At 45.8% G+C, this 24,382-nt stretch overlaps 1 protein-coding gene across 1 annotated transcript in view; it reads right to left on the bottom strand.

The window, feature by feature from the left end:
• The window catches only part of iars1 (isoleucyl-tRNA synthetase 1), a 120,527-nt gene that overhangs the window by 82,787 nt on the left and 13,358 nt on the right, over window positions 1-24,382 (bottom strand). The window contains exons 6-13 of the mRNA XM_041891841.2: window positions 19,902-20,019; window positions 18,626-18,773; window positions 13,289-13,376; window positions 11,096-11,156; window positions 10,537-10,632; window positions 4,994-5,116; window positions 3,422-3,513; window positions 2,793-2,891 (exon numbers count right to left, since the gene is read on the bottom strand). Coding sequence (XP_041747775.2) covers window positions 2,793-2,891; window positions 3,422-3,513; window positions 4,994-5,116; window positions 10,537-10,632; window positions 11,096-11,156; window positions 13,289-13,376; window positions 18,626-18,773; window positions 19,902-20,019 — 825 coding nt within the window. The remainder of the gene's footprint in view (window positions 1-2,792; window positions 2,892-3,421; window positions 3,514-4,993; window positions 5,117-10,536; window positions 10,633-11,095; window positions 11,157-13,288; window positions 13,377-18,625; window positions 18,774-19,901; window positions 20,020-24,382) is intronic.

Genomic DNA, 24,382 nt, shown 5'->3' with positions numbered 1-24,382 from the left:
TATATCATTGTCTATATCCAGCTGGCCTCTATATCATTGTCTATATCCAGCTGGCCTCTATATCATTGTCTATATCCAGCTGGCCTCTATATCATTGTCTATATCCAGCTGGCCACTATATCATTGTCTATATCCAGCTGGTCATTTCCTGTTTTCTAAATCAACTGAGATGCTTTTTTCTTTATGAAGTTGAACTTCCTATCCTTTTTTTCTCCCTCCTTTTTCCTTGGTTCCGTCCCAAATAGCACCCTATTCCCTTTATGGTGCACTCCTTGTGACCAGGGTAAACGTAGGGCACTATAAAGGGAATAGGGTGCTATTTGGGACGGGCCCCTCCTGTTTTTTGGGCCAAGTGGCTCCCACCCCAGCCACAGAAGAATACATCACTATAAATGGCATCAGGTTCCTCTAGTCGAATGAGTTCATCAATTCCCATTGGCATTTCTATTTAGGCATTCAATAAATCAATGTAATGATTTCTCCCCACCACCACCACCCTCTCTCACCATCTTAAAATGTTGAATTTAGAGTGTGCTGCTTTCCTGTGTGGTCTCGTGCTAGATATAGGAACGGAGCTATTCAACATCCACAGAGTCCCAAATGACCCAGAGCAACAGAGCCACAGCAGCACAGCCCAGAGCAACAGAGCCCAGAGAAACAGAGCAACAGAGCCCAGAGAAACAGAGCCCAGAGCAACACAGCCCAGAGCAGCACAGCCCAGAGAAACAGAGCAACACAGCCCAGAGCAACAGAGCCCAGAGCAACAGAGCCCAGAGAAACAGAGCCCAAGAGCAACACAGCCCAGAGCAACACAGCCCAGAGCAACAGAGCCCAGAGCTGACCCATTTCCCTGCAGGGTGTTTAGTCCAATACAGATGTACCTTACTGGCTACCGTGGAAACCAACAGTCTGAGGAGAGGACAGTTTATGGCCTTGGTACCTGGAGTCTAACAATTCCAGGCCTTCCATTCACACCGCCTGATAAAGAAGTCCTGGATGGCAGGGAGCTCGGCCCCAGTGATGTACTGGGCTGTCCGCACCACCCTCTGTAGCGCCATGCGCTCCAGGGCGGTGCAGTTGCCATACCAAGCGGTGATGCAGCCAGTCAAGATGCTCTCAATGGTGCAGCTGTATAACTGTCTGAGGATTTGAGGGCCCATGTCAAATATTTTTTATTTGAGGAGAGGAGGCCATCTCACAAAGAACCACAAATATCACCAGTACCGGATTCCTGCTGTGTAGTTGAGAATGTCATGATGTATGCAGTGTAGATTGAGGGGTTTGGCATGACAGTGTAGATTGAGGGGTTTGGCATGACAGTGTAGATTGAGGGGTTTGGCATTACATACAGTCGTGGTCAAAAGTTTTGAGAATGACACAAATATTAATTTTCAAAGTCTGCTGCCTCAGTTTTGATGATGGCAATTTTCATATACTCCAGAATGTCATGAAGAGTGATCAGATGAATTGCAAAGTCCCTCTTTGCCATGAAAATGAACTTAATCGCCAAAAAAACATTTCCACTGCACTTCAGCCCTGCCACAAAAGGACCAGCTGACATCATGTCAGTGATTCTCTCGTTAACACAGGTTGTTGACGAGGACAAGGCTGGAGATCACTCGGTCTTGCTGATTGAGTTAGAATAACAGACTGGAAGCTTTAAAAAGGAGGGTGGTGCTTGAAATCATTGTTCTTCCTCTGTTAACCATGGTTACCTGCAAGGAAACACGTGCCGTCATCATTGCTTTGCACAAAAAGGGCTTCACAGGCAAGGGTATTGCTGCTAGTAAGAACTTCAAGGAGAGAGGTTCAATTGTTGTGAAGAAGGCGTCAGGGCGCCCAAGAAAGTCCAGCAAGCGCCAGGACCGTCTCAGCTGCGGGATCGGGGCACCACCAGTGCAGAGCTTGCTCAGGAATGGCAGCAGGCAGGTGTGAGTGCATCTGCACGCACAGTGAGGCGAAGACTTTTGGAGGATGGTCTGGTGTCAAGAAGGGCAGCAAAGAAGCCACTTCTCTGCAGGAAAAACTTCAGGGACAGACTGATATTGTGCAAAAGGTACAGGGATTGGACTGCTGAGGACTGGGGTAAAGTCATTTTCTCTGATGAATCCCCTTTCCGATTGTTTGGGGCATCCGGAAAACACCTTGTCCGGAGAAGACAAGGTGAGTGCTACCATCAGTCCTGTGTCATGCCAACAGTAAAGCATCCTGAGACCATTCATGTGTGGGGTTGCTTCTCAGCCAAGGGAGTGGGCTCACTCACAATTTTGCCTAAGAACACAGCCATGAATAAAGAATGGTACCAACACATCCTCCGAGAGCAACTTCTCCCAACCATCCAAGAACAGTTTGGTGACGACCAATGCCTTTTCCAGCATGATGGAGCACCTTGCCATAAGGCAAAAGTGATAACTAAGTGGCTCTGGGAAAAAAACATCGACATTTTGGGTCCATGGCCAGGAAACTCCCCTGACCCATTGAGAACTTGCGGGTGGACATACAAAAACCCACAAATTCTGACAACCTCCAAGCATTGATTATGCAAGAATGGGCTGCCATCAGTCAGGATGTGGGCCAGAAGTTAATTGACAGCATGCCAGGGCAGATTGTAGAGGTCTTGAAAAAGAAGGGTCAACCCTGCAAATATCGACTCTTTGCATAAACTAAATGTAATTGTCAATAAAAGCCTTTGACACTTATGGAATGCTTATAATTATACTTCAGTATACCATAGTAACATCTGACAAAAACATCTCATAACACTGAAACAGCGAACTTGTAACAGGTCTTACCAGTAGCATTTGTCATTGTTTTCCAGCAGCTTCTCCACCATGTGTTCCACCCTAATAAACCAGCTGGGAACAGCCTTGTAGATCAGAGGAGTGTCAGATCTGTAGGATATAAACATATATTTCACATCAATAAATCATATACTATTACTATAGTAATAATTCAGCTGGGAACAGCCTTGAAGATCAGAGGACTGTCAGACGTAGAGGAGAGGTAGAGGAAGAAGTAGAGGAAGAGGAAGAAGGAGAGGTAGAGGAGAAGGAGAGGTAGAGGAGAGGGAGAGGTAGAGGAGAGGTAGAGGAAGAAGTAGAGGAAGAGGAAGGAGAGGTAGAGGAGAGGGAGAGGAGAAGAAGGAGAGGTAGAGGAGAGGGAGAGGAGAAGAGGGAGAGGAGAGGAAGAGGTAGAGGAGAGGAGAGGAAGAGGAGAGGAAGAAGGAGAAGAGAGGAGAGGAAGAGGAGAGGTAGAGGAGAGGAAGAGGAGAGGAAGAGGACAGCATCTTGTCAGCTCCTCTACCTACTCAAAGTCCCATCAGGAAGGCTACCAACGTCTGGAGGTCAGTGGGAAGGCCATCGGACAGACCCTACTAGGATTTGTTTTCTTTCTAATACTTCGAGTTACTAGGAAGACTTACCTCCAACAGAAAGGGTAGCTATGCTTGAAAGAGCTGGTGTTGACCAAACGACCCTGTTCCTTCAGCCATTTGATGATGTTCTTGTCAGCATCCTACAGGAAAGGGAAAACCCTGTGAAATTGCTGCTAGGCTGAAAACTTTTATCAGAAAATTCAAGTTGGAGGATTCCCTCCCTGCTTACACCTTCCTGATTCTGGGAATTCTGCAACCACGATTTAAAAAAAAACCTGGGAACTTGGGAAGTTTCTGTGATTTTGCGACCCTATACAATGAACACAATCACAATGACTTGTAACACCATTTCATTTCTGTTCCTTTTTACTTTCCATATCACAGCAGCCCTAAAGCGCCTCATATATTCTCCAGGCTTGGCTTGCTGTTACAAATGACCTTTCTAAAAAGGAGAACGGATTGATTCAGTTTAGTGGAAATGTGTCCAATGTGTGTTTGTGTATCCAGTGTGGGAATGTCCAGTGTGTGAATGTCCTGATTGTCCTTCCTGGCAGCAGACTGGACCTGCCTTGGCTACCTGTCTTATACATTATTGATTTAGGAAGTCTTCTGTTAACCTCCAAAGCTCTCTCTCTGTGTGTGTGTGTGTGTGTGTGTGTGTGTGTGTGTGTGTGTGTGTGTGTGTGTGTGTGTGTGTGTGTGTGTGTGTGTGTGTCCAGTGTGTTTCTTAACCTCCAAAGCTCTCTGTGTGTGTGTGTGTGTGTGTGTGTGTGTGTGTGTCCAGTGTGTATCTTAACCTCCAAAGCTATGCCGCCTGGGACAACACTAGGCGGTGCATAAACTGCATATCTGGGTCTTTCAGATGCATTAACCCCTAAATGACTTTCTCTGCCTCCAGGTTAGAGAAGTGGGCCAGTAAAAAGAAGGGTTGCCAGTTCAAATCCCAGGTGGTGCATATCTATTCTAGGGCTGCCTGCCTGGCAGATGTGTTAAATCCTGTACTAACTTTCTCATAAAGGGACGGCTTGCAGCATCAAGGTTAGAGAAGCAGGCCAGTAATCGAAGGGTTGCCAGTTCAAATCCCAGGGCTGACGGTGGGGAAATGAACCATGGCATCACGTTGCGTGTTCTTCTTAAATCTATTTAGGTCAAACTACCAATTTCAAAAGTGAGTTCTTTACTTCTGGCATTTAAAAATGAAGGTTCGTTAAAATCCACTTTAAAACTATTTCTGGCGTCATATCAAGGCAAAATAACTACATTTGGCTGAGGGGAGACCAGCACCAGCTGTGATTCTACCAATCAGAGAGTAGGGCGGCAGGTAGCTTAGTGGTTAAGAGCGTTGTGCCAGTAACCGAAAGGTCGCTGGTTCTAATCCCAGAGCCGACTAGGTGAAAAAACCTGCCGATGTGCCCTTGAGCAAGGCACTTAACCCTAATTGCTCACGTAAGTCGCTCTGGATAAGAGAGTGGTCCGACTAGCAGGTGTGTGTGTTCACCGCAACACTGACCCATGTCACCTGTGACTCCTACAGTGGTCTGTCGGTGATCCAGACATCACACTAGTACTTCTGAGAGCTCTCAGAGCCCACACACACAAAGACCGACAGACAAGACATACCTTGACATATTGTCCCACAAAGTCAGTGACTTCAGCAGTGAAGCACCCGGAGGAGTCCACGGGACAGATGGGAGCCTGGTCTCTCTGGCAGATGTTATTCTCCATACACACACGGTAATCGTCCTGTAACACACACACACACACAGATATAAACTCAGCAACAAAAATAAAAACGTCCTCACACTGTCAACTGCGTATATTTTCCAGCAAACGTAACATGTGTAAATATTTGTATGAACATAAGTTTGTGTCTCAGTTGTTGAATCTTAACAAGTTCCACAGACATGTGACTAACAGAAATTGAATAATGTGTCCCAGAACAAAGGGGGGGGGTTCAAAATCAAAAGTAACAGTCAGTATCTGGTGTGGCCACCAGCTGCATTAAGTACTGCAGTGCATCTCCTCCTCATGGACTGCACCAGATTTGCCAGATCTTGCTGTGAGATGTTACCCCACTCTTCCACCAAGGCACCTGCAAGTTCCCGGACATTTCTGGGGGGAATGGCCCTAGCCCTCACCCTCCAATCCAACAGGTCCAGACGTGCTCAATGGGATTGAGATCCGGGCTCTTCGCTGGCCATGGCAGAACAATGACATTCCTGGCTTGCAGGAAATCACGCACAGAACGAGCAGTATGGCTGGTGGCATTGTCATGCTGGAGGGTCATGTCAGGATGAGCCTGCAGGAAGGGTACCACATGAGGGAGGAGGATGTCTTCCCTGTAACGCACAGCGTTGAGATTGCCTGCAATGACAACATGCTCAGTCCGATGATGCCGTGACACACCGCCCCAGACCATGACGGACCCTCCACCTCCAAATCGATCCCGCTCCAGAGTACAGGCCTCGGTGTAACGCTCATTCCTTCGACGATAAACTCGAATCCGAACATCACCCCTGGTGAGAAAAAAAACGCGACTCGTCAGTGAAAAGCACTTTTTGCCAGTCCTGTCTGGTCCAGCGACGGTGTGTTTGTTCCCATAGGCTACGTTGTTGCCAGTGATGTCTGGTGAGGACCTGCCTTACAACAGGCCTACAAGCCCTCAGTCCAGCCTCTCTCAGCCTATTGCGGACAGTCTGAGCACTGATGGAGGGATTGTGCGTTCCTGGTGTAACTCGGGCAGTTGTTGTTGCCATCCTGTACCTGTCACGCAGGTGTGATGTTCGGATGTACCGATCCTGTGCAGGTGTTGTTACACGTGGTCTGCCACTGCGAGGACGATCAGCTGTCCGTCCTGTCTCCCTGTAGCGCTGTCTTAGGCGTCTCACAGTACGGACATTGCAACATATTGCCCTGGCCACATCTGCAGTCCTCATGCCTCCTTGCAACATGCCTAAGGCACGTTCACGCAGATGAGCAGGGACCCTGGGCGTCTTTCTTTTGGTGTTTTTCAGAGTCAGTAGAAAGGCCTCTTTAGTGTCCTAAGTTTTCATACCTGTTACCTTAATTGCCTACCGTCTGTAAGCTGATAGTGTCTTAACGACTGTTCCACAGGTGCATGTTCATTAATTGTTTATGGTTCATTGAACAAGCATGGGATACATTGTTTAAACCCTTTACAATGAAGATCTGTGAAGTTATTTGGATTTTTACGAATTATCTTTGAAAGACAGGGGCCTGAAAAAGGGACGTTTTTGTGTTTGGTTTTCGCCAGGCATAATGGGACTCATCTCGTCCAAAAAGTTGACTCAAGTTTGCCAAAAAGCACCTGGATGATCATCAAGACTCTTGGAAGAACGTTCTATGGACAGATGATTCAAAAGTATAACTTTTTGGACGACATGGTTCCAGTAATGCCTGGCGAAAACCAAACACTGCATTCCACAGTAAGAACATCACACCAAAGGTCAAGCATGGTGGTGGTGGTGTGATGGTTTGGGGATGCTTTGCTGCCTCAGGACCTGGACGACTTGCCTTAATAGAAGGAACCATGAATTCTGCTCTGTATCAGAGAATTCTACAGGAGAATGTCAGACCATCCGTCTGTGAGCTGAAGCTGAAGCGCAGCTGGGTCATGCAGCAAGACAATGATCCAAAACACAATCAAGTCTACATGAAAATTGCTAAAATGCAACAAATTGGAAGTTTTGGAATGGCCTAGTCAAAGTCCAGACCTAATCCCAATGGAGATGTTGTGGCAGGACTTGAAATGAGCAGTTCATGCTTGAAAACCCACACGTCACTGAGTTAAAGCAATTCTGCATGGAAGAGTGGGCCAAAATTCCTCCACAGCGCCGTGAGAGACTGATCAACAACTACAGGAAGCATTTGGTTGGAGTCATTGCAGCTAAAGGTGGCACAACCAGTTATTGAGTGTAAGGGGGCAATTACTTTTTCACACAGGGGAATTGGGTGTTGCATAACTTTGTTGATGAAATAAATATGTAATTGTTGTGTTATTTGTTCACTTATGTTCCCTTTATCTAATATTAGGTTTTGGTTGAAGATCTGATAACATTCAGTATCACAAAACAAAAGTAGAGAAAATTAGAAAGGGGGCAAATACTTTTTCATAGCACTGTATATTATACACTTAGACTGGATGATGTTGTTCTCCATACACAGATAGACGGTGCATTCGGAAAGGATTCAGACCCCTGGACATTCTTCACATTTTGTTACGTTACAGCCTTATCCTAAAATGGAAAAAATGTTTTTTCCCCCTCAATACACACACACAATACCCCATAATGACAAAGCAAAAACAGTTTTTTTTGCAAATATATTACAAATAAAAAACTAAAATATCACATTTACTCAGTACTTTGCTGAAGCACCTTTGGCAGCGATTACAGCCTCTAGTCTTCTTGGGTATGACGCTACAAGCTTGGCACACCTGTATTTGGGGAGTTTAGTGGGGCTTATGGTATAGAATGAACATTCAATTCTCTGGCAACAGCTCTGGTGGACATTCCTGCAGTCGGCATGCCAATTGCACGCTCCCTCAAAACTTGAGACATCTGTGGCATTGTGTTGTGTGACAAAACTGCACATTTTAGAGTGGCCTTTTATTGTCCCCAGCACAAGGTGCACCTGTGTAATGATCATGCTGCTTAATCAGCTTCTTGATATGCCACACCTGTCAGGTGGATGGATTATTTTGGCAAAGGAGAAATGCTCACTAACAGGGATGTAATGAAATTTGTGCACAACATTTGAGAGAAATAAGCTTTTTTGTGCGTATGGATAACTTCTGGGATCTTCTATTTCAGGTCATGAAACATGGGACCAACACTATACATGTTTTTTTTTTTAAAGCCCAATCTGTCACAGCTCCTCAGAGTCTATTTAGCATTTTAAAACTGGGTCAAATCTCTTGGTGTTCCTGCATGAGTGTTTACTCCAATAGGGGGAGAGGAGAGAGACAGAGACAGAGAGAGAGAGAGAGAGAGAGAGAGAGAGAGAGAGAGAGAGAGAGAGAGAGAGAGAGAGAGAGAGAGAGAGAGAGAGAGAGAGAGAGAGAGAGAGAGAGAGAGGGAGAGGGAGAGGGAGAGGGAGAGGGAGAGGGAGAGGGAGAGGGAGAGGGAGAGAGAGAGAGAGAGAGAGAGAGAGAGAGAGAGAGAGGGAGAGGGGAGAGGAGAGAGAGAGGGAGAGGGGAGAGAGAGAGAGAGAGAGAGAGAGGAGACAGAGAGAGAGAGAGAGAGACAGAGACAGAGACAGAGACAGAGACAGAGACAGAGAGAGAGGGAGAGAGAGACAGGGAGAGAGAGAGAGAGGCTAGAAAGCAGAGTTATAGTTACCTACCAGCTTCAGCCTAGGCCTGTCTGTCTGTCTGTCTGTCTGTCTGTCTGTCTGTCTGTCTGTCTGTCTGTCTGTCTGTCTGTCTGTCCTTGCCAAGGACACCTGCAGTTAATACCACTGAGGTCAGATAGTAGCTACAGTAATGACTAGTGGGGCTACCAGGGACCAGTAATGACTAGTGGGGCTACCAGGGACCAGTAATGACTAGTGGGGCTACCAGGGACCAGTAATGACTAGTGGGGCTACCAGGGACCAGTAATGACTAGTGGGGCTACCAGGGACCAGTAAAGACTAGTGGGGCTACCAGGGACCAGTAATGACTAGTGGGGCTACCAGGGACCAGTAAAGACTAGTGGGGCTACCAGGGACCAGTAAAGACTAGTGGGGCTACCAGGGACCAGTAATGACTAGTGGGGCTACCAGGGACCAGTAATGACTAGTGGGGCTACCAGGGACCAGTAAAGACTAGTGGGGCTACCAGGGACCAGTAATGACTAGTGGGGCTACCAGGGACCAGTAATGACTAGTGGGGCTACCAGGGACCAGTAAAGACTAGTGGGGCTACCAGGGACCAGTAAAGACTAGTGGGGCTACCAGGGACCAGTAATGACTAGTGGGGCTACCAGGGACCAGTAATGACTAGTGTGGCTACCAGGGACCAGTAATGACTAGTGGGGCTACCAGGGACCAGTAATGACTAGTGGGGCTACCAGGGACCAGTAATGACTAGTGGGGCTACCAGGGACCAGTAATGACTAGTGGGGCTACCAGGGACCAGTAATGACTAGTGGGGCTACCAGGGACCAGTAATGACTAGTGTGGCTACCAGGGACCAGTAATGACTAGTGTGGCTACCAGGGACCAGTAATGACTAGTGGGGCTACCAGGGACCAGTAATGACTAGTGTGGCTACCAGGGACCAGTAATGACTAGTGGGGCTACCAGGGACCAGTAATGACTAGTGGGGCTACCAGGGACCAGTAATGACTAGTGGGGCTACCAGGGACCAGTAATGACTAGTGGGGCTACCAGGGACCAGTAATGACTAGTGGGGCTACCAGGGACCAGTAATGACTAGTGGGGCTACCAGGGACCAGTAATGACTAGTGGGGCTACCAGGGACCAGTAATGACTAGTGTGGCTACCAGAGACCAGTAATGACTAGTGTGGCTACCAGGGACCAGTAATGACTAGTGTGGCTACCAGGGACCAGTAATGATGAGTATTCCATGAAGAGCACTAGACCAGTTTTAACAGCCTTGTACTATACATGAATCTATGGGGAGACATCCATCCGGTAGAGCGTTGCCATATTATAGAAGTATCGATTCTCTAGAAATGTTGATCATTTTGTTTGTTTTTAACGTTAGCTACTGCTAGTCGGCTCTACCTGGGCCTCCGGCACTATTATTTCCATGGCTGATTAAATCTAGTTGTTTTCTCATGGCTCTCTTGTCTCACTGCAGCAGACATGGTGAGCAATGTGTTTGGAGGGTTCAGTCGCAATACAAATAACAGTATCGAATCTGTTCTCAGGTCATTTACCCCATATGTATCTCTGTGTTGTTGTTTTTAAATCGCGCTGCTTTGCTTTATCTTGGCCAGGTCGCAGTTTTAAATGAGAACTTGTTCTCAACTGGCTTCGCTGGTTAAATAAAGGTGAAATAAAATAAATAAAATAAAAATTCATTTCCTCCTCCCCCAACCTGTTCTGAGGTAATTTTGTTTGATGGAAATATGTACTGTACAAATGTGAAAAAATCCAATCAATAACTTAATTAATCAATAAATCATTTACGCACAGCTCCAAAGTATGGCGCCTGGTGGACGACTCCTGTCCCCTCCTCCTCCCTGACATAGTTATCCGTCACCACCTGGAAGGCACCCGTCTCCCCGCACTACAGAGGAGAAGAGACAGACAAGGTTTTTATACTTTTCATATATGCTCCAGTCTCCACACGCTACAGAGGACACGTTATAATCCAGTCCAAGAGGTATACAGATGATATACTTTACATGAACACTACAGAGGACACGTTATAATCCAGTCCAAGAGGTATACAGATGATATACTTTACATTAACACTACAGAGGGGAAAGATCAAGTTAAAAGTTCATTAGGAACACATCACTGCGTTAACAGTATGAAATGAGAGGCGGGAGACATGACAAAGGGTAACAACTTTACATTAAGCCAGCTCTCATACCTTTGCAATAACACTGCACTTACCCTAGTAGCAGTAACCTGTTAGCGATTTAGTTATAGCGTTGACATTTTTAGAGGTATTGGTTTCTTCCAGATTGTACCATTGGTGAATGAATACACATTGCTTTAGATGAGAGGTAGAATCCACTTCTCACCTTCCTGAAGTAGTCAAACAGAGGCTTGTACTTCTTCCCCTTCAGAGTCTTCCCGAGGAACCTACAGGACAACAACAAATCAAACCACTGTTCCACTGTCGTACCGAAACACTTATTCCCGCTGCCCGTAGTTGACTCTTTCCTGCATATGAACGGAAGACAATATTACCCTGATTGTGCTGTGATTAAAAAAAAAAAAAATGCTGAGAAACTTCACTTCTCCTGTCGCCTAAACTCTCGCTCTCTTGCTCCAGAACCATTTACTGTTTACTGAGTTGGGACAGGTCTATCTTTTTGCCTCAGCTCCACTAAAACACTATCCACTGTTGGTCATTACCTGTCCACTACAACACTATCCACTGTTGGTCATTACCTGTCCACTACAACACTATCCACTGTTGGTCATTACCTGTCCACTACAACATTATCCACTGTTGGTCATTGTCCATTCATTACCTGTCGACCAAGTAATGTTTTCTACAACTCAAGCAAGAGAAAAGTATTGGGTTCTCCAATTTCCTTTTGAAAATGTAAAATTGACAGTTTGAAAGTCTAATATTTAACTTTGACACAATTAACATTGTGATTAGATCAACAGTTTGTCGTTTTATTACAGAGTTACAAGCCGTAATGTTAAATTATGACTATGTAAAAAAAAATTATACTGCTGTGGCACTTTGGGGGCCAAATATCCACACCATCCAATAAAGTATTTGATTTGACAGACTGTCGGGCCAGGTTCGGGCAGACTGTCAGGCCAGGTTCGGGCAGACTGTCGGGCCAGGTTATAGCAGACTGTCAGGCCAGGTTCGGGCAGACTGTCGGGCCAGGTTCGGGCAGACTGTCGGGCCAGGTTACAGCAGACTGTCAGGCCAGGTTCGGGCAGACTGTCGGGCCAGGTTCGGGCAGACTGTCGGGCCAGGTTCGGGCAGACTGTCGGGCCAGGTTACAGCAGACTGTCGGGCCAGGTTACAGCAGACTGTCAGGCCAGGTTCGGGCAGACTGTCGGGCCAGGTTATAGCAGACTGTCAGGCCAGGTTCGGGCAGACTGTCGGGCCAGGTTATAGCAGACTGTCAGGCCAGGTTCGGGCAGACTGTCGGGCCAGGTTACAGCAGACTGTCGGGCCAGGTTACAGCAGACTGTCGGGCCAGGTTACAGCAGACTGTCGGGCCAGGTTACAGCAGACTGTCAGGCCAGGTTATAGCAGACTGTCAACCTGGCCCGACAGTCTGCTGTAACCTGGCCTGACAGTCTGCTATAACCTGGCCTATAGCATTTTCTCCTCCTGTCCAGTATTGTCCCACAGCCACTCTCTCACACACAGCATACAGTATATTTTACTATCCTTGTGGGCACCTAACATTGATTTCCATCCAAAATCCTATTTTCCCTAACCCATAAACCTAAACCTAACCCTAATTCTAAACCCTAACCCTAATTCTAATCCCAAACCTAACCCCTAAGCCTGAAATAGGCTTTGTCCCCGTGGGGACCTGGGTAATGTCCCCACGAGGGAGAATTTCTTGTTTAACTATCCTTGTGGGGACTTGAGGGGATTTCAGGTACCCACGAGGATAGTTAAACAAGACCACAACACACACACACACACATTGTTGTTCCCTTCCTTACCAGAACACCACATACAAGCCCTGAGGAATAGCAATCTAACCCAGAGGGAGCGATAGATACGGATGGATAGCCAGTCCATCTATATGCCTCTTTATCTCTTCTAGTTATGCCTGTCCTGGTGTCTCAACACTATCTCAGTGCACCAGAGGAAATGGCTTAAGGCAGCCATCTTACAGGGTAGAGACACGGCCATATATAATGTATTCTAGTATATTACAGTGCTTTTAAAACCTTTCCTCTGTGACCCCCGGACGTTACACAATTTTGTAAAATCGCCCTAATCTATCTCACCTGATTCGCGTAGTCAAGGGCTTGATGATTAGTTGACAAGTTAAAATCAGGTGTGCTAGCTGTGGAATATATAAAATACATGGAACGGCTGGGGGTCCCTGAGGAGAGGTTTAAAAAAAACAAAAAACCTGTACCAGTCTACTATTTACCCTGAACTCCCATTACCACTGGCCAACCCAACCCCTCTTCTTCCTGGATAGCTGTCTGTGAGTGCAGATTTAACCAGCCCTGCACTAGCAAGCTTAATTGCTTAATTGATTGATTGATCTCACTTGTCCATGATGGTGTATTCGGCCTCTGTCTTGAAGAGCGCTACCAGCCTGGCCTCCATCATAATGTACACCTTCCCAGTGGTGTTGTCTGGAATAGAGAGTTTATAGAGGTTCATAGAGGTGTTATAAAGGTCCATAAGTAGTTATTAACCTCACTAATCCAAAGTGTTATAGCAGTTTATAATTTAGTAGTGTTATACACATTCAACTATCCCAGTGGTTGTCTGAAACAGAAGTTCAACCATAGTGTTATTTTATTATATTTTATTTAACTAATTTATTCCGGGTAGCCCAATTTAGACCAGGGTCTCATTCCCAATGGTGTCCTGAGTACAAACATTTTCTCACAAACAGGAAGAAAAATTACCACAAGGCACAACTTCAACACCCCAAACCAACAACCCAGTTGCAAACAAATAAACCACTACAATCCTCAATGAATTGAGGCAGTATGAAAATGTATGCACTCACTAACTGTAAGTCGCTCTGGATAAGAGCGTCTGCTAAAAATTACTAAAATGAATTTAAAAAAAATAAGTGTTATAAAATAATAGCCATTCATAGTAGTTATAGCATTCCCATCTCAGTACATTTTTACATTTTAGTCATTTAACAGACGCTCTTATCCAGAGCGACTTACATGAGCAATTAGGGTTAAGTGCCTTGCTCAAGGGCACAGACAGATTTTTCACCTAGTCAGCTCGGGGATTAGAACCAGCGACCTTTCGGTTACTGGCACAACGCTCTTAACCACTAAGCTACCTGCCGTTGTCTGAAACAGATACTTTGTTTATTAAGAAATGTTTGCCTTCTTTAGACAGCTACATTTTAGTAATTTAGCAGATGCTCTTATCCAGAACAATTTACAGTCAGTGCATTCAACTAAGGTTGGTGGGACAACCACATATCACAGTGTAAAACTCCTTATTTAACTAGTGGCACTGTCACACCACAGAGCAGTAGATACACTACATGATCAAAAGTATGTGGACACTTCGTCGAACATCTCATTCCAAAAACATGGGCGTTGGTATGGAGTTGGTCCCCCCTTTGCTGCTATAACAGCCTCCACTCTTCTGGGAAGGCTTTCCACTAGACGTTGGAACATTGCTGCGGGGACTTGCTTCCATTCAGCCACAAGAGCATTAGTGAGGTCGGGCACTGATGTTGGGCGATTAGGCCTGGCTCGCAGTCAGTGTTCCAATTCATCCCAAAGGTGTTCGATGGGAGTTGAGGTCAGGGCTCTGTGCAGGCCAGTCAAGTTCTTCCACACCGAACGCAACAAACCATTTCTGTATGGACCTCGCTTTGTGCACGGGGGCAATGTCATGCTGAAACAGGAGAGGGCCTTCCCCAAACTGTTGCCACAAAGTTGGAAGCACAGCATCGTCTAGAATGTCATTGTATGCTGTAGCGTTAAGATTTCCCTTCACTGGGAAATCTGAGATAGCCCGACCCATGAAAAACAGCCCCACCAAACTTTACAGTTGGCACTATGCATTGGGGCAGGTAGCGTTCTCCTGGCATCCGCCAAACCCAGATTTGTCCGTCAGACTGCCAGATGGTGAAATGTGATTAATCACTCCAGAGAACTAGTTTCCACTGCTCCAGAGTCCAATGGCGGCGAGCTTTACACCACTGCAGCCGACGCTTGGCATTGCGCATGGTAATTTTAGGCTTGTGTGAGGCTGCTTGGCCATGGAAACCCATTTCATGAAGCTCCCGATTAACAGTTATTGTGCTGACGTTGCTTCCAGAGGCAGTTTGGAACTTGGTAGTGAGTGTTGCAACCGAGGACAGACAATTTATTTGCGCTACGTTCTTCAGCACTCGGCGGTCCCGGTCTGTGACCTTGTGTGGCCTACCACTTTGCGGCTGAGCCGTTGTTGCTCCTAGAAGTTTCCATTTGACAATAACAGCACTTAAGAGTTGACCTGGGCAGCTCTAGCAGGGCAGAAATGTGACGAACTGACTTGTTGGAAAGGTGGCATCCTATGATGGTGCCACGTTGAAAGTCATAGTTCTTTGTCTGTGGAGATTGCATGGCTGTGTGCTCGATTTTATACACCTGTAAGCAACGGGTGTGGCTGAAATAGCCAAATCCACTAATTTGAAGGGGTGTCCAGATACTTTTGCATATATAGTGTACCTTTTCATAGGAAGACTGGCACAGAAACATTGCTGGATAATACTGGGGTATTTAAGATACTAAAAGGACAATTACAGCTCAGTTCAGTCTTTCAGTTCCGGGTAAAAACTTAATTCACTTTATTTTAAAAGTCGAGCATGTCTTGAGCTAGCTAACTAAACTCAACTCCATGGTGAAGGAAGTTTATGATGAACTCACAAACGCATTGATAAGGCTCTGTGGAATTCAGCTCAGACTATAGTCTCGGCCAAGCGCATACCTTGTACCTATGTTTGTCCACTGTAGTTTGTCTTCTGTAACAGCTCTTTTGAAAAATTGTTTTCGGGAACACGCTACTGCTGAAATCCATGCATTTTAATAAAACTTTCGTCAAACACAACCACCGACAGTTTCAGTTGCTGTAAGATGGCTCTAAAACGTACATTACCCTACGTAATCTGAGATTCCATCTTAGAGCAACAGAAATTAGGAAAACGGTCGGTGGTTGTATTTGACAAACTACAATCGGTTGGTGGAGTTCATTTTAAAACTCCCTTCACCATGGTGGTGAGTTTAGTTAGCTATGGTTTAGTTAGCTATGGTTTAGTTAGCTAGTCTTCAACAGACTTCAAAAGAACAATAGGCCTATATATACACTATTATAAACTGGGTGGTTGGAGCCCTGAATGCTGATTGGCTGACAGCCGTGGTATATCAGACCGTACACCATGGGTATGACAAAACATGTATTTATACTGTTCTAATTACGTTGGTAACCTGTTTATAATAGCAATAAGGCACCTCTGGGGTTTGTGGTATATTGGCCCATATACCACGGCTAAGGGCTGTGTCCAGGCGTTGCGTCGTGCCTAAAAACAGCCCTTAGCCGTGGTATGTTGGCCATATACCACACCCCCTCAGGACATTATTGCTTAATTGTCACATCATGATTAAACCAAATCAGTTACAAACATGTCCTCTGGGAACAAGTAAATGTTTCATAAAGGAGACAAATACAGCGTTAATAGTTATCCAATTTCTATCCAGCAAACAGAACCTGAAGCATATTTTAAGAGAAAGAGAGTCAACGTGTGGTAGGTAACAAACGATTTCTAGGCAGGGCATTCACCCCAAATGGCACCCTATTCCCTATATAGAGCACTGCTTTTGCCCACCAGAGCCCATAGGGGTTGTACTGCGCTATATCAGGAATAGGGTGCAATTTGGGACACAGCCTGGATCTGGATCCCAGTAAACTACTGTCTCTAAATATGGAGCACCTTTCCTGTCTTCCTTCTGGATGTGGATCCCAGTAAACTACTGTCTCTAAATATGGAACACCCTTCCTGTCTTCCTTCTGGACGTGGATCCCAGTAAACTACTGTCTCTAAATATGGAACACCCTTCCTGTCTTCCTTCTGGATGTGGATCCCAGTAAACTACTGTCTCTAAATATGGAACACCTTTACTGTCTTCCTTCTGGATGTGGATCCCAGTAAACTACTGTCTCTAAATATGGAACACCCTTCCTGTCTTCCTTCTGGATGTGGATCCCAGTAAACGACTGTCTCTAAATATGGAACACCTTTCCTGTCTTCCTTCTGGATGTGGATCCCAGTAAACTACTGTCTCTAAATATGGAGCACCCTTCCTGTCTTCCTTCTGGATGTGAATCCCAGTAAACTACTGTCTCTAAATATGGAACACCTTTCCTGTCTTCCTTCTGGATGTGCGTAAGCAGCTGATGGCACCATCACATTACACTAAACTGTAACACCCACTTCCATCCGGTGTGAAGATCAGAGGAGCAGAGATATGAGAAGGAGAAGGGAAGATAGGAGGAGGAGAAGGGAAGATAGGAGGAGGAGAAGGGAAGATAGGAGGAGGTAAGATAGGAGGAGGAGAAGGGAAGATAGGAGGAGGAGAAGGGAAGATAGGAGGAGGAGAAGGGAAGATAGGAGGAGGAGAAGGGAAGATAGGAGAAGGGAAGATAGGAGGAGGAGAAGGGGAGATAGGAGGAGGAGAAGGGAAGATAGGAGGAGGAGAAGGGAAGATAGGAGGAGGAGAAGGGAAGATAGGAGGAGGAGAAGAGAAGATAGGAGAAGGTAAGATAGGAGGAGGAGAAGGTAAGATAGGAGGAGGAGAAGGGAAGATAGGAGGAGGAGAAGGGAAGATAGGAGGAGGTAAGATAGGAGGAGTAGAAGGGAAGATAGGAGGAGGAGAAGGTAAGATAGGAGGAGGAGAAGGGAAGATAGGAGGAGGTAAGATAGGAGGAGGAGAAACAAGGTTTCAATCTGCTGTGAATAATAGGAGGCAAAGAGCCCTGGAAAAGAGAGCGAGAGGAGGTAGAAAGAGAGAGCGACAGAGAGAAAGGAGAGAGGGGGGAACGAGAGAGAACATCAATAAGAGATGGCAGTTCCTCTCACTGGGGGCGATAAATGATTACTGCAGACCGGCTACAGGCTGACAGACAGAGATAGAGGGTAGGTGTGAGAGAGAAGAGGAAGAGAGGAGGAAGAGAGAGAGAGAAAAAGAGAGAGAGAGAGAGAGAGAGAGAGAGAGAGAGAGAGAGAGAGAGAGAGAGAGAGAGAGAGAGAGAGAGAGACTGTAGAGAGAGAGAGAAGAGAGAGCCTATTGGTATTCTGAGCGGCACCCCCATGCAGCATCAAGTCTCTTCCTGCACCTCCATTATACTACAGAGCAACAGCTCCCCCCCCTGGCACGTCCATGCTCCAGCAGCCTGCCTGGTATCTGGGTCAGCCTTTATTTTACCACCAGTCTGGCTGGGATCCACAGCTACAGGGAGAGAAGAAACCCCTACTATGGAGTATTTTTATATTTGGATGGAAGCAAGGACAAGGTCTTTTTAAATGGCCTGATTTGAGTTAGACGTATGTCCACTGTCCATGTTGGTTTCCTCCTGATATACGCACTAGTCACTACCGAGAAAGCAGAGACGGAGGGATCGAGAGAGAACTCAAAGACAACGTGACCAAATAATACACAAATGCAAAAAATTAAAACGCAGAATAGAACAGATTCCATCCTGAAATTCATCTTTATGCTTTCAGACAACACACAATAGCAGGAGCACAGGCTCAGTCACAGTGCAGCCATCAAGATTTAAGTGACTTGCTCAAGGGCACAACGGCAGGAGACGGTACCTGGGGTCTGTTGAATAATAAAATCACATAAAAAGACTTTCTCACCTTTGACCTTGACATACTGCAGCTCTGAGTTGACGCAGAGGGCCAGGTTGCTAGGCAGAGTCCAAGGGGTGGTTGTCCAGGCGATCAGACACACGTTCTCATCCTCCAGGAGAGGGAAGTTCACTATCACTGACGGATCCTGCACATCCTGGAGACATGGTAAAAACACGGTAACAACATGGTAAAAATCCTATATAAAGACTGTTTAGCACTGACCATCAGATGACAATTACCATCGCATGACTAGGTTCTGACATGCTGACAGAAAACACTCATCCCAACAGTCTTCATGAGTACTGGGATATACCTTGACAGTCTTCATGAGTACTGGGATATACCTTGACAGTCTTCATGAGTACTGGGATATACCTTGACAGTCTTCATGAGTACTGGGATATACCTTGACAGTCTTCATGAGTACTGGGATATACCTTGACAGTCTTCATGAGTACTGGGATATACCTTGACAGCCAAACACAGTAGTGGGTATATAGTGTAGAACAGGGCTCTCCAACCCTGTTCCTGGAGAGCCACCCTCCTGTAGGTTTTAACTCCAACCCTGTTCCTGGAGAGCTACCCTCCTGTAGGTTAACTCCAACCCTGTTCCTGGAGAGCTACCCTCCTGTAGGTTAACTCCAACCCTGTTCCTGGAGAGCTACCCTCCTGTAGGTTAACTCCAACCCTGTTCCTGGAGAGCTACCCTCCTGTAGGTTTTAACTCCAACCCTGTTCCTGGAGAGCTACCCTCCTGTAGGTTTTAACTCCAACCCTGTTCCTGGAGAGCTACCCTCCTGTAGGTTAACTCCAACCCTGTTCCTGGAGAGCTACCCTCCTGTAGGTTTTAACTCCAACCCTGTTCCTGGAGAGCTACCCTCCTGTAGGTTAACTCCAACCCTGTTCCTGGAGAGCTACCCTCCTGTAGGTTTTAACTCCAACCCTGTTCCTGGAGAGCTACCCTCCTGTAGGTTTTAACTCCAACCCTGTTCCTGGAGAGCTACCCTCCTGTAGGTTAACTCCAACCCTGTTCCTGGAAAGCTACCCTCCTGTAGGTTAACTCCAACCCTGTTCCTGGAAAGCTACCCTCCTGTAGGTTTTAACTCCAACCCTGTTCCTGGAAAGCTACCCTCCTGTAGGTTTTAACTCCAAACCTGTTCCTGGAGAGCTACCCTCCTGTAGGTTTTAACTCCAAACCTGTTCCTGGAGAGCTACCCTCCTGTAGGTTTTAACTCCAAACCTGTTCCTGGGCTAACAGCCATGATGTACAAGTGTGTGTGTACCTTGTAGTTCTGGTTAGACTCGAAGTTGGACAGCGGCGTGTTACAGGCGGTAGAGAAAGGCATGACCTTCACCCCGCGGTACACCAGACCTTTATCATACAGCTGCCTGAACACCCACCTGGGGGGAGGGAGAGAGGGGGAGAGAGAGACAGACAGAGACAGAGACAGAGAGAGAGAGAGAGAGAGAGAGAGAGAGAGAGAGAGAGAGACAGAGAGAGAGAGAGAGAGAGAGAGAGAGAGAGAGAGAGAGAGAGAGAGACAGAGAGAGAGAGAGAGAGAGAGAGACAGAGAGAGACAGAGAGAGACAGAGAGAGAGAGAGAGAGAGAGAGAGAGAGAGACAGAGAGAGACAGAGAGAGAGAGAGAGAGAGAGACAGAGACAGAGAGAGACAGAGAGAGAGAGAGAGAGAGAGAGAGACAGAGAGAGAGAGAGACAGAGAGAGAGAGAGAGAGAGAGAGACAGAGAGAGAGAGAGAGAGACGAGAGAGAGAGAGAGAGACAGAGAGAGAGAGAGAGAGACAGAGCAGAGACAGAGAGAGAGAGAGAGAGAGAGAGACAGAGAGAGAGAGACAGAGAGAGAGAGAGAGGGAGAGAGAGAGAGAGAGACAGAGAGAGAGAGAGAGAGAGAGAGAGAGAGAGACAGAGAGAGAGAGACAGAGAGAGAGACAGAGAGAGAGAGAGACAGAGAGACAGAGAGAGAGAGAGAGAGAGAGAGAGAGAGACAGAGAGAGAGAGAGAGAGAGAGAGAGAGAGAGAGAGAGAGAGAGAGAGAGAGAGAGAGAGAGAGAGAGAGACAGAGAGAGAGAGAGAGAGAGAGAGAGAGAGAGAGAGAGAGAGAGAGAGAGAGAGAGACAGAGAGAGAGAGAGAGAGAGAGAGAGAGAGAGAGAGAGAGACAGAGAGAGAGGTAAATCAAACCCTAATCCTACAGCTGCTGGAACACCCACCTGGGAGACAATACACAAACACACTGTTTATATGTTGTGAGGAGTAACACAGTAAAACATTGTTCCCATATTAAGTAATATTAAAGCAATATTTCAAGCACAGTGCCTTCAGAAGGTTCACACCCCTTGACTTTTTCCCACTTTGTTGTGTTACAGCCTGAATTTAAAATTAATGAAATGTAGATTGTGTCACTGGCCTTCACACAAAGTGGAATTATGTTTTTCGAAATGTTTACAAATTAATAAAACAAATTAAGCTGTCTTGAGTCAATAGGTATTCAACCCCTTTGTTATGGCAAGCCTAAATAAGTTCAGGAGTAAAAATGTGCTTAACCAAGTCACATAATAAGTTGCATGGACTCATCACTCTGTGTGCAATAATCATGTTTAATATGATTTTTTTAATGACTCATCTCTGTACCCCAGAGTTATCTGTAAGGTCCCTCAGCCGAGCAGTGAATTTCAAACACATTCATCCACAAAGACCTGGTAGGTTTTCCAATTCCTCGCACAGAAGGGCACCTGTCGGTAGTAGGGCTGTTAACGGTGTCCGTATTACCGCCACACCGGCAATCATGAGTCATTACCGCAGTAAAATTCCTGAATCACGGCAATCTCCTGGACATGCGTTAGTAGTACCCCAACTTGCTAATGACCGTCAGGTCCTAATAGCCCGGTGGCATAAAACATCTTAATTGCTTCCCTTAAGGGATAATTTTCCCTTTCCTAAGAGAATTGTTTAAAGGGCGTCCGCATGCTTCACAGCCGAAAACAGTTTGGAAGAGTTTGTGCAAATATTATGACGACATCGTGTGACGTTTTTTTTTGTTCATTTTGGACTTCGGTGAGGGGTTTTTCGGCTGTTCGGGGCACACATTTCTTCTGGAGGCAAGCCGAAGTTCGGAGCCGAAGTCTCCGCCCGTTCGTTGGTGATTGGTCAACCGTAGGGATTCTTCAGTAAAGTCTGTTGTCACTCAACTAGAGACGACTCAATTTTCATGCACATCTTTTCATTGAAAAATACAGCATCTTCATTAAAATGTAACATTGCTCGACTAAGATCTCAAAAGTAATGACAGATTTGATTAATCTTAGATTAATTCTGACTATTTTGAGGAAGAGTATACTGGCTACGGCGTCTCAAAGTGGACAGACAATACTATTGCCGCTTTTTTTCCTCATTTTCCAAGCAAAGTTATTTTAAGGGAGTATGCGAGCTGAAGCCCCTCATATATTTCCTTAGGTAAGGGCATACTTAAGGAGTTTTACAGTAGTTTGAAGGCCTGTATGGCAGAAAGAGAATACTTGTTTGTATTACTTTCTAGAACGTCAATCTAGCTTCCAGAGTACCTATAGCTACCTAGCCAGATAGCTTTATAGCCATGGATTGTGCACCTTCCATTGTTTTAGCTAAGTAGCTAGCTGGTTTTCCTTTTGTAACCAGAGCAGATGAAAGCAACATTCACCTCCACAAATGCTGTTTACATTGATATCCATACTGAATGAAGCAATTATGGGACGTCTTAACAACCTTAACCTTTTCACTTAATTTAAGGGGGAAATTCACCTTAAAATGTTTTGTGCAACTGACTTAAAGTTAAGGAAATTTACTTAAGATGTTTTATAAAAAATAACGGGTGGAATCGACACCGGCACAATCACAATGTATTCAAACGTTTCTGAGATCAAGTTCATAAACTCAGATAATGTATCCATTTCCAAAGTTGAACAATAACATTGAGGTAGCACACCTCAGCAGTCAGCAACATACAGTAAGTCAGCCCACAGAGAACATTGCATTGTGGGATTTGTAGTCGACTTGATTTCCACAACAACGTTCACGTTGCTACTAACCTTATTATAACGACAATATGAAACATTTGTTCACAAAAAAAATTATTGTTATTTAACACAAAACTATAGGAATTAGTGGTTTTAGGTGGAGTTTTCCATGAAGGCTTTGTGTGTCCAGTGTACCGCTACAGACTGAACATCTCTTCTCTTCATCTTCTGGCCTTCTTCACTCCTTCTGTCCTTCTGCTACAGAGAGAATGGTCTTGAGGCTAATGAACTATAACATACTGGGGAAGGATTACCTAAGAAGGTATTTTTAACGACAACCCTGTAGTTCAGTTGGTAGAGCATGGTGCTTGCAACGCCAGGGTTGTGGGTTCGTTTCCCGGGGGGCAGTATGAAAAATGTATGCACTCACTAACTATAAGTCGCTCAATAATGCTAAATAATGTAAAATGTAAGATTCTGATATTGTCTCTGTGCTGATGGACCTGAAGTGTGGTCAATGTGTCTGTAAGAATGTAAGTACATGGTCTACGACCTGGGGAATAGTTAGATGAGTCAAGTGTTGGTTTCTTGAGGAGGGGAGCAACTCGGGCCATTTTGAAGTCAGAGGGTGGTCAGGGTTGAGTTGATGAGGGAAGTGAGGAATGTGAGAAGGTCTCCAGAGATGGTCTGGAGAAGGGAAGAGGGGATGGGGTCGAGCAAGCAGGTTGTCAGACCTCACTAGTCGCAGGATGGAGAGAGAGAGGGGAGAAAGAGGTTAAGGTGTAGGGTAGTTCTGTGTGAGTGAGACCAGTGGACTCAATAGGCTGAGTGAATGAGTAGTGGATGTCGTCAACCTTTTTTTCAAAGTGGTTGACAAAGTCGTCCGGAGAGAGGGAGGAGGGAGGGGGGGAAAGGGGACAGTGCGAGTCATAGATTTACCTGACCATACTGACTAATTGTATTCCTTCCGCTGTAGCTCCTTGTGGAGGAAAAGGTATTATAATAATTTACCTGAGCGGGGTTGACAGGATTCAAGAATGGTGTCATCAGCCAGAGATGGCAAGTGTATCCACTGTCTCCAATCAGTATACCTCTGTGTCTGCCCTCCTCAAAACTCCCTACCAATCTGCGATTCACGCAAGACAGGCCAGGCCAGGCCAAGAGGCAAAAAATGTTTTTTGCCATCTGGGTCACAAATGCTTTGTACGTTGATCGAGTGGTAGTTCTTCCTGCTGACATGAGTGACTTCATGGTCCTTGGTAGCCTGAATTCTGATGTAGGTCCCATCGATTGCTCCACAGACTCGTGAGAACCTTGCTATGCCATGGAACTCTGTAGCAAGTTCTGTTCTGTTCGGCCTGGGTGGGAAATCTGATGAAGGCTTTCGTGACTCTGTGCACAACCCTATCCACAGATGACTTGTGGACATGAAATACTTCTGTCATGATTTGCCCTCATGGGCTGAGGATCAAAGATGCCGGCTAGGCAAAGGTTTGAACACCCACTCTCCTGGGGGGTCAGTTTTATGAATGAAATACATTTTATTTATTTTTTAGGTCGTAAATCCCTTGCAGAAACGTTCTCTTCCGTGCCATTAAGTATTGGGAGAGAGAATTTCTCTGTGGAACAAAATAAGTCTTCCCGCCAAGACTCCAACATCCAAAAGTGGATAATGAAACAATATTCCTACTTCAAAGAATGTGGGAAAAGGTCAGAGGGGACTTAAAGAACAATCATGTCAAATTCGTTACTATG

This window comes from Coregonus clupeaformis, chromosome 12 (assembly GCF_020615455.1).
Source record: "Coregonus clupeaformis isolate EN_2021a chromosome 12, ASM2061545v1, whole genome shotgun sequence".
Taxonomy (NCBI): domain Eukaryota; kingdom Metazoa; phylum Chordata; class Actinopteri; order Salmoniformes; family Salmonidae; genus Coregonus; species Coregonus clupeaformis.
The sequence above is the reverse complement of the archived record's forward strand: the minus strand, read 5'-3'. Positions and strand labels throughout refer to the sequence as shown.